Below are 17,372 nucleotides of genomic sequence, written 5' to 3'. Positions count from 1 at the left end.
TAGTTAAAAATCTGGATCAAGTCTGATGTCATACTTGCACCTGTAACTCCCATCAGTGTAAAGCTGAGAACAGTAATGTGGCCTTTGCTATAAGGCTTATTTGAATTTAAGGGGGCTGTGAGGAATTGGCAGAGGTAGGCAATGAGTGCTATTCTATTTTCAAAACTAGAAATGGCCCAATACTCCCCTTAAATTCAAACAAGCTGCACCAAATTGCATACACGTATAGATATCTCATATATATAATGTAACAGGTTCTTTCCTGACAAATGCAGCATATTTCCAACAAGTTTCAAAGTAATCCGTCCAGTTTATTTTGTATAATGCAGACAACAAATGCAGATGAAAACATAACCTCCTTAAACACAACTATAAAATTGCTCAAATCTTCTAATTTTTCATTAAAAAAGCTCTAATAACCCAATGTAGGCTTCCACTAAAAGACAGACAAACAAAGTGTGCTCAGGCTCATGACCATATTAAAGCATTAAAACCTAAAAGCCAAATATTTCCTTTAGCAGTTAATGAAAACGGAGACTGTATCTCCATGTATCACAATAGAAATCAGAGATTTATCCATTCAGAGGTTGTGAATATGGGGAAATGTAAATGGCTTCAGAATGAAGAGTGCTTATCGGTAAAGCCAGAACAATGAAGTGTTAAAGCTTTCATTCGTTGAACAAGAGCAAGATGTTAATCTTAATCTCTGGTAAGGAGGTAACATTTGACCCCTGTCTGTTTGTTTGTTTGTATGAAAGCAAGATCAATACCTCAAAAATCTTAATTAGGGAACTGATATCTACGAGTGTGGAATTTGGTGCAGCTTGATTGAATTTAAAGGGACTTTGAGCCTTGGCAGTAGTATGCACTGCACTGAGTCTAGTTTATGATGTGTTATAAAACAAAAGAACATTTTTAGAATTACTCCACGAGAAATATGTGTCTCTAAATATTAAAATGATATTCTGCTCACAGCAAGCAGTTAGACCAATGATATTGAAAAATGACCCGCCCTTTTGCACTTTTATACGTACCCACAATAGAGAGAATGATCACCACAAAGTCAAAGATGTTCCATGCAACTGTGAAGAAATAACAACGGAGGGCAAAGATCTTGATCAGGCATTCGGTGGTGAAGATCACAATGAAGACCAGGTTGATCTTGTTGAGGATGGACTCCATGCGCTCGGACTGCTCATCTGTTTCCACCATCATGGTCACCATGTTGACGATAATGAGCATCATGATAATGATGTCAAAGGCTTGCTTGGCAACGAGATCGAAGAAGAAGGCTTGGAGAGCGTTCTGTGGATTAGGAAACAAACAGTGATTCAGTCAGAGGACAGAGAAAAATGTATACATTATCAACAGTGTTAGTGGACAGGTTGATGTGCAGGGTTAGGGGGTATTAAAGTAATATAAAATATTTAACTAATTATGGAAGTAAAAATATGTTCTAAACATCCAAAAAACAGGGCAATATTTAATTTCTTTTGAGGATTATGTTATTTTACCGCAGGTCTTGGTATCGGCTTTTGTGGCTTTTTCGATCCCAACTTCTTCATGGCGTTATAGTACTTTTTCTGTTCTTCAGTCATGAAGATATCCTGTCCACCTAAGTATAAACCAAAAAAAACGTACATTATTTTGACAGAAATAACTTTTATATTGTTCAATGTATTTAGTTAAAACCACCTATTGCATCCAGATCTTGGCCATATTTATGTGGTAAATATTCCTGTGCCAGAGGAAGAGGAATTAGTTGAGGTGCAGGTAACAAAAAGGTCAAGAATTATTTTACTTTCAGAAGCAGGTCCCATGTTTTGTATAATTGCAGTGTCTTCTTTCTCAATTGGAGAATGCCCTATTCAATAGACCAGCCCTAGACTTATTTCACCCTGTCAGCACATTAAACTTTATTTATAACAGGTTATCTTCCACAGTATACACTGTATTATTGTATAAACCGTTTTCTTTCCTATTTTACTTCTTTTTTTATGTACTGTATTATAACACACACATTTTTGTACAAAATCTTAATCTTGTACTCTAAATTATGTTTTGTATTTCTATCTATCATCATTTTTTGGTCTGTATATATTTCTATTCTTGACTGGAGCGACTTTAACAAAACTTCCCCCCAGGGTTCATTAAAGTTTTTTTGATGCTGATCCTGATTTTTCTTGATTGTGTTTTTGTGATGGTTTCTTTCTCTGAGATGTCTCTTAAACTCAATGACTTCCTGATTAAGTAAACATAAAAAACATGTGATCCAGGTCTAACATCTGTGTTGTTAATACTCATCTTTCTCTTCTGCTGATTGAAATTGTCAATAATGACACCAATGAAGAGATTGAGGGTGAAGAAGGAGCCGAATATGATGAAGATGACAAAGTATAGGTACATGTAGAGGTTGATTTCTCTGATGGGCTGCTCCTCCACCTGAAAACAAGCAGTTGTTTAAGTTCTTACACTAGCATGTAGATGATATGCTGTCAGCTGTACAATAACAAAGATACACTTACTCCTCTTGAGTCAACAGCTGCATGCATTATCTCCATCCAACCTTTAAACGTGGCCTTTAATGAAATACATTACACAACGTTAGGGCTTTAGCACTGCTTTACACTGTGAAGCATTGACTATTATCTATTAAAAAACAACAATCTCTACTCAACCTATATTAATGTCACTCTGACTGACATGATTCCTGATGAAAAAACAGAGAAACCCACCACTTGCAGCAGGGACAGGTACCCGAGTCCCACATTGTCGAAGTTAACCTTCACTTTAGTCCAGTAGAACTGGGTGTCGTTCATGGCGAGGCACTCAGACTTGTTGTTGACCAAGGTGATACTGTGGATGAAGCCCGTTCTGTTCACGCACTTGCCAAACTTGCCGGCGAACAGGTTGACTCCCATGATGCTGAAGATGAGCCAGAAGATGAGACACACGAGCAGCACGTTCATGATGGAGGGAATGGCTCCAATAAGAGCGTTCACGACCACCTGGTGAGCAACAGACAAGATGCAACTCAGGCTAACAGGCAGGGGTTATCCTTATAGTTGCAGAGAGTCTACAGCCATAAAAAGTTTCAATTTAAGAATTTAAGACCTTATAATACCACTTGAAGTTGTTGTTTCTTCTGTTTCTTAGTTATAAGCCAAGACATAACAAGACCAATCTTAAGCCATTTTAGCGCCTCTGTGGTGTTTCAAGCTAAATGCTAAAGTTGGTGTGTCACCATCATGGACCGTATGTAAAGATGGACGAAATGACAGCTCCTAAAAAACACTGGACAGTTGAAATTCCGTATTCTTGGTGTAAACTATTAAACGAGAATTGTTTAAAGAATAATAAATAAAATACTCCTGATATTAATCAGGGTTACTCAGCAGTCAACAGGATCAGTGCTGAAAATAGAATGTGTGACATTTCTCACCCTCATGCCCTCGAATCTGGACAGAGCTCTGAGAGGTCTCAGAGCCCGGAGGGTCCTCAGGGACTTGATGGCAGTGAAGTCGGAATATCCCAGTGAGTTTGCCACCAGGCTTATCAACGACACCTGCAGGGGGCACAGGAAGACAAGTAGACTGGGAGAATCAGAAAATGAAATTAAAAGTCTGTGTATGTTAATAATCCTGGTTTAAACCTTTGGAGGAAAATTCGCAATATTTTTTACAGCACATAAGACAGTAGAATGCATATGCGAAGGAACTGCACATATTTTCTAACCAGTAATATACATTTTTAAAGAAAAGAAAGCTTGATAAAAGAAAAAAAAAAGACTAGTTAAAAAAACATCTGATGAGCCATATTTGATTGTCTTTGTATTTTGGGACAATCCACAGTTTGGAACACGACTATTTTGCTTTCGAGGTTTAGATTTGGTATGGTTCTTTTATCATCTTTACGCAAATTTAGATTTCCACTCTATTCTACATCCAAAACAAAAAAAACAAAATGGTATTCCGCTGTTGAATGACCCTTGGGTGACAGCTATGAATGAAAATGAGATGATATAAATGGAAGAAACGAGAAATCCATGTCATGATCGATGATGACAAAACACAGACAAGTATGCACACATGGACAAATGGAGTCTATGCATGCATACTCACCTATATATGCATATGAAATATGTATATATATCAAATAGAGTGAGTTTTATAAAGAATTTGTATCTGTCTTTGCCAAATTGATATCCCAATTTGCATCTGATTGATCCAACAAGTTCATTAAAACCAATTTGGACTAATAAGGTCCCGATAGTCTGTATTTCTTTATAAAAGTCTATTTAAACAGGTGTTTGTCCAATATATCTAAAGAAGATACTCAAAGTTTATTCTCAGGACTAGAGAAGTGTTTGGCTCCGGAAGACGCAAAAATACAAAAAGCACATTAAAGAAGGTAAGTAAAGAAAAGATACTGTAGCTGCAAATATCAACAAGATCTATAATTTCTTTAAGAACAGACATAAGAAATAACACTCAGTGCATGGATTAGACACAGAATAAAGACATAAACTCAACCAGTGTTTTACTAAATTGCAAATAAGACAAATTAGGTATTTGTAGGTTTAGTATACGGAGTCGGCTACACCAGATCTTCTGTAGATAGACCTCAGAGTACATGGCACTGCATTTGTTTCTGATATAAAAGCCAAGGTCTTGAAGTAACTGATTCAAAGACAAGAAATCTCATAAGATACACGTTTGTTTTGGATCAAGACGGTGGCTTCTGATATCACAACAGAAAGCATTTACGAGTGAAGAAACACAGAAAGCAATTGAGATGCAGATGCGAGTTTCCTATCCCCACTCCAGCCCATACTCACCTGAGACCTGCCCACTAGAACTTACCCTAACAATAGAGCGGTCTGTGGCGATCTGTGTAACAGCAGGTGAGATCAGAGGAGAAGTCAGGCCTCGGGCTGAGCGCCGCGGGCACTTTGGATGACTATATGCTTCAGGGCCACATCCATTTTAGCCAAACATGTTCACAGAGTGTTACATGACTCTGATGACTTTTAAATGAATTTTAACTTGTCAGGTCAAATCCTGGCATAAAAGCAAATGTACAATTTGACGACTGTTAGGTGTGTGATGTAGCAGTATGGGTGGTTTAGCGGTAGGAGTAAGAGATGGGTTTAGAACAGTATCAGTGAAGAAGTATCAGTTTCTGCAGAGTACAGATTAACTGTCAAGTCTTCTCCTGTATGTGCTGACATTTGAATCCTACAAACATGAAAACTATTTTGCTACAATGACACAGATTATAGTTCAACTTGAATTCTCAACATGCAATTCTCCATTGACGGCATCTTCTTGTGTAGTGCAACAAAAACACAGGAGGCACGGATCAGTGTTCACTTACGTCCACGATTAGAAAGTCGAGCCAACACCAGTAGTTGGTGAAATATTTCTTGAAACCGTACGCGATCCATTTCAGGAACATCTCCAGCACAAAGATGTAGGAGAAGACCTTGTCAGCGTACTCCAGCACCACCTTCACGACCTTTCTCTTCTCGATGTAGATGTCCTCGAACGCCTGCAGCAGTTCAGGAGGAGCAGTGTGAGAAAACACATCTTCAATACACTACTGCTGTTAGTTTAAAATACAAAAATAACATATGTCTGGGAAGTTCTTTGTTCTGATTTTTAAGTGCAATGATGATTTAGAAGTCATGTATTTTAGATATAAGAACTTAGCATTACAGTTATTATGCCCCTTCCATATCACTTAGTGAAAAAAGTTACTGCAGGGGACTACTACAGGAATGTTGTTATCAAAACCGTAAAGCTTGAGAAGTCAGGATGCAATATTATGATTTAGATCTCGTATGCAAACAAATGCTTTTATTATGCAAGCAGAAGTTATAAAAGGTCTACATTTATATGCTTTTACCAGTTAATAATCTCTTAATATAGGAGTTTGCATTGTTAGTGGCAGAATGCACCGTTTTTACTGTTTGTCATTTCATGGCATTGATAACAGCCTCGTACTGTCCGCCCTCATACAGCTGTATGAAAGTATTTATCAAGTTACGACTGCACTGTAAACAGATACACTAGTAGCCCTTTCTGACAAAGAAGCTCCTCAAAGAGTGTTTGCCTACGCAACTCTGGGACTTGATGTATAAAAACTGCTGTTAATAACAGATTATAACATAATCAGCCTAGCCAGCAATCTTAAGGATATCACATTTTATAAAACTGTGCTTTGAATTAGAAGAAAATACATAAAGTTTATGCTAATTTGATTAGTCTATCTATCAGCCTTACCAAAGCTCCGCTGCTGAGCAGGATCATGAAGATGATGAAAGTCTCAAACCAGCTATGTTCCACGATCTGGTAGCAGGTCTTTCTCAGCCTCCACCAGGCCTCGCCAAGACCGTGGCTGGTGTCGATGTCACAGCACTGACAGTACCTCATGCACACTGAGGGTTAGAGTGAAAACAAACCAGTCACATGAAGGTGAATACCGAAGCACAGCAAAGTATGTCAGCAGTTGTTGTATGGTTACAAAATGTTATATTCACATTCAGGGAAGCACTCCTCTGGCTCCATGCTCTCCTCAGCCAGCTCTGATATGTTGTCTTTCTCTTCTCCAGGCTTCCTCAGGTCCACTGTGCTGCCCTCTGACAGGCTGACCATCTCCTGAGAAATGACAAGTCTCACTGTTACCAACCAACATACAGTATATTGTGTTTAGTAGTAGATATGTTATCTATACCCAACTGGACCTGTCTGCTGCACATGGAGATATAACAAACTACAAACACCTGCTGTGTCATCTCTGATTGGGTTGTAACCAGATGTCTGATGTGCTGTCAAGTTCCCACATGAGCTGAGCGGTGCAGCAGCATTCTTACCTCTGCCAAGGACGTTATGTTTTCAACCTCTGTTTGTTTTTGTTTGTTTTTAGTGTCTTGTCGTCGGGATTTAAAAAAAAAAACACTGAAATGATTTCTATGAAACTTGGTGGAGGGATAGGACATGGGTAATAAAACAACAACATTAAATAGATCAGGACAAGGGGTCGATCCAGGAATTGCTTTCTTTAACATTAGAGAATAGGTCATGGGTCTTGATGAAAAACAATCAAGACATATTGAGGGAAGTGATATCTATGAGTGTGTGCAATTTCGTACATCTTAGCTGAATTTATGTGGACTGTTGGGCCTTGAGCCTTTGTACCATGCATTGCTGTGTGTCTGTCAAGGAATAAATTAAAAAACTATTGAACAAAATGACATTTTGTGGAGGTGTGGGGCATGACCCAAGAGAGAAACTATTCCATTTTGTAGTAGATAAATACAATAAACAGGAAGATACAGGATTTTGTTTTCACTTGTTCTCCTCTGTATTTGCCTTTCAATCTCTCTTGAGCCTTAATACAATTCTGACGAGATTTTCTTGTATTATATCAGCAACATATTTAACTTGATTCATAGGACAGAGGTGCAGTTTCAATCCTTTAAATGGTATGAGGTCTAATCCAGCATTACAGAGCATTCACGGGACCTGGAAACAAGATTACCAGCATAACCATCTTAGTGTTTAAAGACAGCGTGAAGAGAAAGGGGCGCTCTGCACATTTTGACGAGTCAGGATTAAACATAGATCAGCAAAAACATTAAAACTGGTAAAATGTTCTGACTGATCAGAGAATATCAAAGCAGGATCACTGGTGATGGCCCCATGTATGTGACTGTAACACATGCAAACAATCGGCTGATTGCTCTCTGCTGTAAAGTGGCTCACTATATCTGTAATCAAATTTAGCAACAATTGTCAAAATAATAATTACACTCTTGTCATTTTTCTTGTGTTTAAAGCTCTTCAAATGTAAAATGTAACCTCCCAGACTACGGAGCAGCTGCTGATGTCCTGTTAAGCTGATAGAGGGCTGTAGGAGAGTTTTTTTCATTTCCATTTTCCCTGATGCCTAATACTGGTGTGGTGTAGAGTGGAGCATGGCAGGCGAAGAGGGAGAGAGAGCGCCAGACTGCAGCCTGCTCATCTCAGCCTGGCCCTGCCTGGCTCTGTTCAGCTATGTCAGTTTAATCTGCTCTGCAGGGCCTGGCTCCACATCTGGCCTGCTCTTGTCCGCCTGCCAGGGAGGACAGGAGCAACACACCCTCCACCTCAATAAAACCCCAACCGACTCTACACCCAGTGGTGGAGCAATACAGGAGAAACACGAGGGGGGGATGAGCGTGAAGCAAGAGGGAGAAACAGGGAGTTTGGTAAAGGATGACTTGGAGGAAAGGCTGAGGGAGTGTCAGGTCTAACGTGTTTGCTGATCATGGCTGACCTCCTTCAGTTCCGTTACGTGTAGAATTATATTATATATTCCCACATAAGACATATGAGCTGCAGGAGGGACTGAAATATAAGGCACTGAGTAGAAGACCAAGCAGCCCCCTTAAATACAATGTGCATCTAATTTCACATCAAGATCTCACAATGTTAAAGAAAGTGATACCAATTCCTAGATCTGCACCAAAATGTGATGTGTTCTTCCCTGACCCATACTGCACCCTTCCGCCTTGTTTTTTTGTAATCTTACTTACAAACAAACAAACAACTGTATATACCAACAAATAAACAGGCAAGGGAAAGCATTACCTCCACCAATGAGTTCTCCTACAGGTTGTCCTATAATCTGGGTGTGGTTTATATTACTGATTCTCACAACCAATCATATTGCTCCATTCATATTTATACAGCTGTGCCTGTAAAGTTCACTAATTATCTCAACATGTAAACACAACCTGATTTTGACAACCAGATAAAACCATAACCTGTTGTTTTTACTTGGCCATTTTAGTACAGATTTAACAAACAGGATATAACATGTTAATTAGTGAGCTTCAAAGCTGAGGTTGGTGGATTATGTGTCCTGTTCACAGAGCAAAGCTAAGTGATTCCCTGTGTTTGTGCTAAAATAAACTTCATATTCACAGTACACACATGAGAGTGAAAAAGAGCTCCTGGTTTTACCAGATAATCTTACAAATTAAAATGCCTAAAATTGTAATACTATATCGTCAATTATTCCGCCAGTGGTCTACTGTTAGCTAAATGTCTAATTATAATCTACAAATAATACTTAATTATTACTGGTGTTGTGGTCCCAAGCCCCTGAAAGCCCTTATACATCCATGGTCCACCTACACAGGTTTAGACATATTCTCACAGGTGTGTTGGGAATAACCAGCTTTGCTTGACTGACTTAGGTATTAATTACACTGTTAACGTGTGTATTACTGTGGTTACATTACATTATTACATTACATGTCATTTTTAATCCAAAGCGACTTACATTTTTAGAACACTCAGCATTTATGAGGGGCCATTTAGGGGTTCAGTATCTTGCCAAGGACACTTAGGCATGCAGATGGGATAGAGTGGGATTTGAACTGGCAACCTTCTGGCTGCAGAGCACCCGCTCTATCCCCTAGGCCACACTCTCCCAAACAAATAGAAGAAGTGCTTACTACCTTGCCACACCATGAATACTACAGGAGTATTAACAATAGGATTAACATTTACGGTTTCTCTTAAATCCCAGTAAATCATGGTTGTAAGCACAACACCAGCCCCCCTCACACTGGAGCAGACTATTTGATCGAGTTAGGGTTCACAGACTGGATTCTGAGTCAGCGAAACAGCTCCTTGGACATTTGATCAGCATAATAACTTGATATTACCCCACATCGACTTCTCCAGGCATTTGCTTTCAACAATATTCTCTGTATCGTTTGGCCAGTTAGTACAATTGCAAATATATTAAAGTCATATCTTGTTTGATGGTCATCCTTTCTCCACATAATTCAGCTTTCTGAGAAAATGTTGCCAGATGTTCGATGCGTGATGCTACATTAACTATTAATAACTTAAACTGAAATAAAACATCTGGATTTCCATCTTCTATTTGTCCCACCAGGGCACTAGTCTCCATCAGAGTTCACCTTGTCTGCCTGACAGATTAACAGCTTATGCGTCCGGAACGCCTCCACATCTGCGTACACTTCACAGCCCACCCCCACCCCTGCAACACCTAATGTCCCTCCCCCCTTTCATCTCATCAAACCCTCAATAAGCTCCACTTTTGATTGACATGAGGAGCAGCCAGTCAGAGTCTGCGGACTGGAAAATGGTGATATTGTTGCTGGATGTTATTTCACTTAAAACTAGGAGCCAAAACAAACAGAGCTGAACTGATGAATCCTTTAAGAAAACTTTCAAGAACATGTTCTGACAACATCTTCACAGAGCCAGTAAACAACCTGCCTCTAATACCATGTGGTTCCTCAACAAGTTCCAGGAACTGCATTTTTTAAACAGTCAGCAATACCTTTCTTTTGATATCTTTTTCACATACCTGTACCGTGAACATGTTCATGACAAAGAATAAGCTTAAAAATACACTCCATTGCTTTAAAAATACACTGTAGTTACAGTGCAGCTGTCAAAACAAGCCACACATCAGCCATTCAAACAAGTCACAAAACACTATTCAACACTTTTATACGCCGATAGCTTCTAATATCTACCAAATAATTTCCTCGATATTTCATGAAAGGTCAAATGTCATTTGGTTCTAAATGGGATATTTTTCCAGCAAATCCACAGCAAGGCAGCTGAGCTTTTAATTTAAAATATATGAAAAATAAACTTTCAACTAATAAACATACAAGGAATTAATACTAACTTGGTTTGGATGTAGTTGTTTCTTAAAGTGATTTCTAATGCTATTCTTACCAAATCCCTTAACTACAGAATACATTTTCAGGAAACGAATAATTAATACAAAATTATTGGAAAAATCCAGACATGAAAATTATATTTATAATGTATATTTATATATAAGTAATTGATCATTTTTTTAGTTGTTGCCAGCACATGGAGTTATCGCAGCTGGTCCTGGGCAAAAAGCAGGAAAAGCAAGGTTTATTTTGAGTTTCCAGTTTTTGAAGACCTACATGAAACACAACAAGCACATTCAAAGTTGGCTTCCTCTTGCTGTTGATATTTCTGTGAGGGCTGCATATTGCCTCATCAAAAGCTCATCATTTTTCATCAGTGGTCAAAGGAAAAACACCTGGTATGTACACATGCACCTGTGGCCAAAATCCAGAAAGGCAACATGTAGAGCAGCTTGTGAATGTGTTGATAGATAACCTCTAAAAGCCAATATGTGTTCTACAGGTGACAAAACTCACGGGCTTGTTGTCTTCATCTTCTGACGACTCAGAGATCTCCTCCTCCTCCGGAAACTCCACATCTGACTCTCCGGGTGCGATGGGAACAATGACGGTCAGGTTTGGGTTGGTCATGTAGCTGTCCTCCTCTGGGATGATATATTTATCTCCATAGCATACAAAAATTCCACCATTGCTCTCCACGTGATTGCCAACCAGCTTGATGGCCTGATTGGCTTCCCTATCCTTCTGCTGGTCACGCTTCGAGCTGCGGTTAAGGAGTCTGCCAACCCTTGTGGCCAGCCAGGAGACACCGGACTGGATACGGGCGATAGCGATCTGGATGTTATTCAAATCACCATCTTCATCTGGAGCAGAGAGGTTGTCGGAGCTGAAGGAGCTGAGCAGCAAGGCCAGAAAGAGATTCAGCACCTGTTTACAGACAGATTTTATGTTGCATTACATTGGATTTGGAGAAATGATCAGATGATTGTTATAAATTATGACCACCTAATTTGGCTGTGTTTACATTGGGTGTATGTCAACAGTCATGTTTCTTCACAAAACTGAGAATGTTTAACCCATAGGCTGAAGTATAACCAATGCATGACACCTACACATGATATCCAACACGTTTTGTCAACACTGAAAAATCCAGCTTTTCAATTCAAGAGGATATTCTACCAAGCTGTGACACTGATGCTTTCAACGACAATGAAATGAAAGTATTCCAGTTTCCAACTCCCATGTGATACTCTGTTGTTGTGTGATCTATGTACTCATTACCCTTGTGCATGTGTGATGTGGTACAGTTGCTAAGGATCAACTTTAGCCACTGAGCCAGTCAGAGAAGGAGAGCATGAGCAGATGATTAGTGATGACTGCCCTCCGACCTTCTCGCCCCTAAGCATCCTGGATAATCCCTTGGATAAACAGCTTTCCCACGATACATGTGCAGAGAAGGTTTCTGTCTTTTGACTCCATAAGGAGCACTGTTGTGATCTGGTGTTTGCCCTAACAAGGCAATACGGTCACTGAATGTGTCTGTGCCTAGCAGGTGTATAACAAGACCTGCTGTTAAGGTCATATCATCATCCATGACATTAAATTGTCATTGCTGCTGAAAAGATAGTTAAATCTACAGTGGAGCTGGAGGTAGGAAGGTGATATTCCACTTCACAATTCAATAAGTGCTATCAAATCAAATCAAATCAAATTTTATTGTCACATGCACCAATGACAGCGTCATCGGAGCAGTGAAATTCGTATGACATGGCAGGCAAACATCTACGCAGTAGGCGACTTTACAAAATGTAACATAACATATAACATAACATTGTAACATATGACACAGTCAAGTGAATATTAAATTAAGTAATATGAATATGTGTATAAAATATAACATAGTCATATTAAAGTCAAAGTTAAATGAAGCAGCAGTTTACAGAGTGAAGGAGTGGGGAATATTAAATAAAATAATATGAATATATGTATAACATATAACTCAATTCAAATGAAGCAATAGTTTTCTTAACCCTGAAAACTGTTGCTTCATTTGAATTTATTTGACTATGTTATCACTTGAGGGATGCAGCTTCACCTGTCCAGTTTGGAACCCGACATCAACCATAACGCATTTTTACCAAAAAATGGGAGATGTAAAATATTTAACATAATTTTTCAAACAATGGACATGGATGTTGTTGGCTGAAAAGATACTGTTGCTCACATAGACCGTCTATAAAGATGGACGACACATCTCCACTTCCTGCCATAATGCAGAAATTAAGCTTAAACATCCCGGATACGAACGCCAACATCTTGAACATTTGGAGCCATAGACTGCACAGAAAAGACAGCAGTGAGGTCCTGTCGTGTGCTCGACCAATCATGAGTCAGTCTCAGCTATAGGGTTGGGCTAAGGTGTGTGTGTGTGTGTGTGTGTGTGTGTGTGTGTGTGTGTGCGTGTATGTGTGCATGTGTGTGTGTGGGTGTGTTTGTCTGTCTGACAACCTAAAATGTAATATGACACCACGCAAATTATCAGGAGATACAGAACCTATTATAACCCGCTTCTCTGCTTCCACATTGTAGTTCAAATATTTCTGTCAGTAGCTGTGCATTCGATACAGTGACAGTCATCATCTGCACAAAGACCATTCAAAATATTAAGCATTTATTGGCCGGGGGCATGCTGGACTGCTGACAGGTGTTTGAACAATATCCGACATGAACTACACACACAAAGCCTTGTTGCTCCACCAAGGTTTTAAAACTCAGTTGAAATGATTGTGATTTTAGAATTGAATTGATTGTAGTGTAGAGAATGCTCATATGTATGTGTATTGTAGTATTCTTTTGTTTCTTTTGTTTGGATTAAGATAATGTACAACACTACACATATCTATCTCTGACTATTTCCTGTTACAGGGAAAAAAATCTGAACTTAACCTCACTTTAAAGGAAATTATCAAAAAAGATAGTAACAATTTTCAAATAAAAAACCTAATGTATGTAATTTTATATATTTCATTAATGAGCACTAAAACAATGCCACACTTGAAGTAGAAGACATTGACTATAAATACATTCTGCAATCGCAAACTCTTCCGGGATCTGTTCTCATTTACGTTAGCTTACAGGACACAGCTGGACAACAAATCACCATATGGGTGGACAAATACGTATCCTTGCTATGTGACTGAGTGACGGCTGTTGTGTACAAACAGAATTGTCAAACAGATTAACTTCTTTTTTTTTTTAAAGAAACGGCTGCATGCAGTGATGTACTGGCTGCGTTTCGTCCAGTGTAAAAAACCTATACCTGGAGCTACATTGAGAACACTCAGTGACCTTGGCTGATCTTTTGAAAGATTCCCTAGGTCAAAATTAAACCCTGTGAGGCTTAATTATTGTGCTGCGGATAAAATATCCAACCCTGTCGACACGAGGCTACAGCAATGCTGCTGCTGCTGTACAATGTGTATATTGTGGCTAAACTTTGCACGACAACAAATGCATACAATACATGTATGACTAAGAAGGGACAACAGATGGTTTATCTGTCATTCAGACTTGATCTGTTTGGAAGCCTGCTAATGCTAATCTGCAGGACAGTTAGCATGATGCTGTGACATAACCACATCCTCTGTGTTTAGTGTGTGTTTAAAACCATTGTAGCTACACAGTAGCAGGGTTTGCAAGTTTTGTCACAATGAGGCACCAAACACCTTTTAAGTAGGTCTCATCCTCCTGAAATAGAATCACCAGTTCTCATTGGGGCAGTGCAAAATCCAATTTGGTCTTTTCATTGGATTTTTTTGACATTGAGAAAAATTCATCACCAGATTTATTCTTATTTCTAGGGCTGGACAATAAAATAGTTCAATAATTATCGCAGAATAATTTAGCAATATAACAAAAGTCTTATGCTACTATTTGTATGATGCTTATGTACTGTGCAAACACAGTATATAGGTAAAAATGGATTTGTAAGTTTTACTGTTTATCAAGTATTTGTCATTCTCAGCTCATAAGGAAGAGTTTAAAACTGCAACCATCACTCAGTAGCAAAACTCAGTCAATTATTGTGAAATTTGTCAATATCGACTAATATGACACCTTTTTTCTAATATATTTTTTGGCTTTATTGCCAAGCCCTAGTTATCACAACTTAAATCATGTACAAATTTTAACTTTAATACTCACCACCAAGTTCCCAATGACCATGACCAACATGAAGACCAGGATGCACAGGGGCTGCCCCGCCACTTCCATACAATCCCACATGGTTTCGATCCACTCGCCACAAAGAACCCGGAACACGATCAGGAACGAGTGGAAGAAGTCCTTCATGTGCCAGCGAGGCAGCTGACAGTCGATAGAAATCTTGCACACAAAATCCTGGTAGTTTTTTCCAAACAGCTGCATGCCAACCACGGCGAAGATGAAGACGATGATGGCCAACACCAACGTCAAGTTTCCCAGAGCGCCCACAGAGTTGCCGATGATCTTGATGAGAGTGTTGAGAGTGGGCCAGGACTTCGCCAGTTTAAAGACCCGTAACTGAGAAGCAAACAAGGTGAAGAAGACGACTCACGTTGCATCTTTACAGGAAACTGTGTCTGATGCTGATGCTTGATTGTAAAATGTTTCAAACGTGCAATTGTTCAGTCCTATTGAATTCTCAACCAATCCTCAGTCTTAACAATATGATTAATTTATGTAGCCTATTTATAAAACTAATGCAAAAAGAAACAGGAAAATGCAGTGCTATAATAACAATATTTCAATCACTCTTGGTTTGACATATTGATAATAGAAATATGAAGTGAGATGTTTCAGAGTTAAAAACTCTGCATTAGGGAGAAATAAATGTTATTTTACCAGTCTAAAGGATCTGAGGACAGACAGCCCCTCCACATTGGAAAGACCCAGCTCCATCAGACTGAGGCAAACGATGACACCATCAAAGATGTTCCAGCCTTGTTGGAAATAGTAGTAAGGGTCCATGGCGATCAGCTTCAGCACCATCTCTGCTGTAAAGATCCCAGTAAACACCTGGAAAACACAAATAAATTATGGATTATACTTCTGTGTAGGACTGACTACACTGATGTGAGCATTAACAATTGCTCCCTGGTGTGTGTGTATCACACTGAAGTTACACCACTAAAACCCTAGGTAATGGTGGGGTTTCTATGTCACTGTGTGTATTTGAATCAATGAAACTGAGCAGATCGGATTGAAATTTGAACAAGAACATATTGAGCAAAGGTTCATTTTACTAAAATGTGACTGAGTTGACCTTCGGCCTTTTGGATATTAAATGATGTCACTTAGTCACATTATCCAATCAACATTTGTCTGTACATTTGTCACAATTAGTGTTATGGCGAAAAATTCCTGAGATATTTTGTTCACAAGATAGGCAGAGCTGGACAAACAACCTGGAAACATAATGCAGAGGCATAAAAACTATAGAGCACTAGAGTTAATACTACTGAGAGATTCATTTAACAAATAGTTCATGAAAATAATCAAAGGAACAATCCCTGTGACAATATTACAAAAAATAAATTGAATATAATAAAACAGGAGGTGAGAGGAGGGGGCATCTCAATAACTATAGATAAGAAGCAGAAAATGGCTGGATGAAAATCAAAACAAAACATCAAAAAATATCCTGACTGAGTTACAAAAAGTAATCACTTCCGACCAAAATACATGAAACAGATTTTGGGGACATGCTAAAGCTGACAAACAGGCATACAAGGAGGGATAAATCAAACTGCTTGGTGGAAGAAAAGTAAATACAAAGTATTTATTCTATGTTTCTTCTTGTAAGTGTGTGAACTTGAACAATCGCAGGGTATATTATTTACCAGTAGAGGGTGATGACGAAAAGCAATGAGGGAACCACCCCACCTCACTCTAAAAATACTTACACTTACCAAAGTTAATCACAAGTAGAGCATTTGAAAAAGGAACAGAATGTTTCCAGCTCAATGTCACAGGCTATAAAAACACAGGTGTCTCATATAGGAATACATTATCTGAACATAATAAGTCGGCCCTCTTGACTGCTCATCTAACACCTCACAACACTTAGCATTAGGTGTGTTAAAACCTGATATCTTTCAGCTCCTATCATTAAAACCCCCTCTTACCAGATTGCCCACTGAAAGCATGGTGTTGAACTCCTCAGTCATGGGGTAGTGCTCTAGGGCCATGAAGAGGGTGTTCAGCACGATGCAAATGGTGATGCCTAGATCTAGGAAAGGATCCATCACCATGAACTTCACCCACTCCTTCATCATCAGCCACGAGGAGCAGCAGTCCCATATCAGGTATTTCTTGGCGAACTTTAGCCAGCAGGGATGGCACTTTTGCCTCGACACCTCCAGCTCTGCAAAGAGAAACCGAGGTGAACGTTTCATCCTCAGAATTTTTGTTTAATTTCCTCTAAAACCTACCCTAATGCTAGTTCTTATTTATTTTTAAATACCAGTGGTCTCTGTGTCTCAACTTAGTGACAATCCAAGGAACAAAGTTTAAAGGAATAGTTTGGGTTCTTGTGGTGAGTTGGATGCGAAGATGATACCATTTTTATGGCTGATGTTTATATACTTCAAACAATTAAAAAAACTAAATCAAGAAT

The 17,372-nt window shown here is 38.9% G+C and overlaps 1 protein-coding gene across 1 annotated transcript in view; it reads right to left on the bottom strand.

Moving 5' to 3' along the window:
- The window catches only part of LOC133968437 (sodium channel protein type 4 subunit alpha B-like), a 41,405-nt gene that overhangs the window by 3,003 nt on the left and 21,030 nt on the right, over nt 1–17,372 (bottom strand). The window contains exons 14-26 of the mRNA XM_062404441.1: nt 16,882–17,120; nt 15,599–15,772; nt 14,921–15,277; nt 11,234–11,644; nt 6,542–6,659; nt 6,285–6,439; nt 5,377–5,550; nt 3,443–3,565; nt 2,736–3,008; nt 2,526–2,579; nt 2,301–2,442; nt 1,515–1,615; nt 1,035–1,305 (exon numbers count right to left, since the gene is read on the bottom strand). Of these exons, the coding sequence (XP_062260425.1) occupies nt 1,035–1,305; nt 1,515–1,615; nt 2,301–2,442; nt 2,526–2,579; nt 2,736–3,008; nt 3,443–3,565; nt 5,377–5,550; nt 6,285–6,439; nt 6,542–6,659; nt 11,234–11,644; nt 14,921–15,277; nt 15,599–15,772; nt 16,882–17,120 (2,592 nt within the window). The remainder of the gene's footprint in view (nt 1–1,034; nt 1,306–1,514; nt 1,616–2,300; nt 2,443–2,525; nt 2,580–2,735; nt 3,009–3,442; nt 3,566–5,376; nt 5,551–6,284; nt 6,440–6,541; nt 6,660–11,233; nt 11,645–14,920; nt 15,278–15,598; nt 15,773–16,881; nt 17,121–17,372) is intronic.

The sequence above is a fragment of the Platichthys flesus genome, chromosome 14 (assembly GCF_949316205.1).
Source record: "Platichthys flesus chromosome 14, fPlaFle2.1, whole genome shotgun sequence".
NCBI classification, from domain to species: domain Eukaryota; kingdom Metazoa; phylum Chordata; class Actinopteri; order Pleuronectiformes; family Pleuronectidae; genus Platichthys; species Platichthys flesus.
Note: the sequence above shows the minus strand (reverse complement) of the source record. Positions and strands in the feature narration are given on the sequence as shown.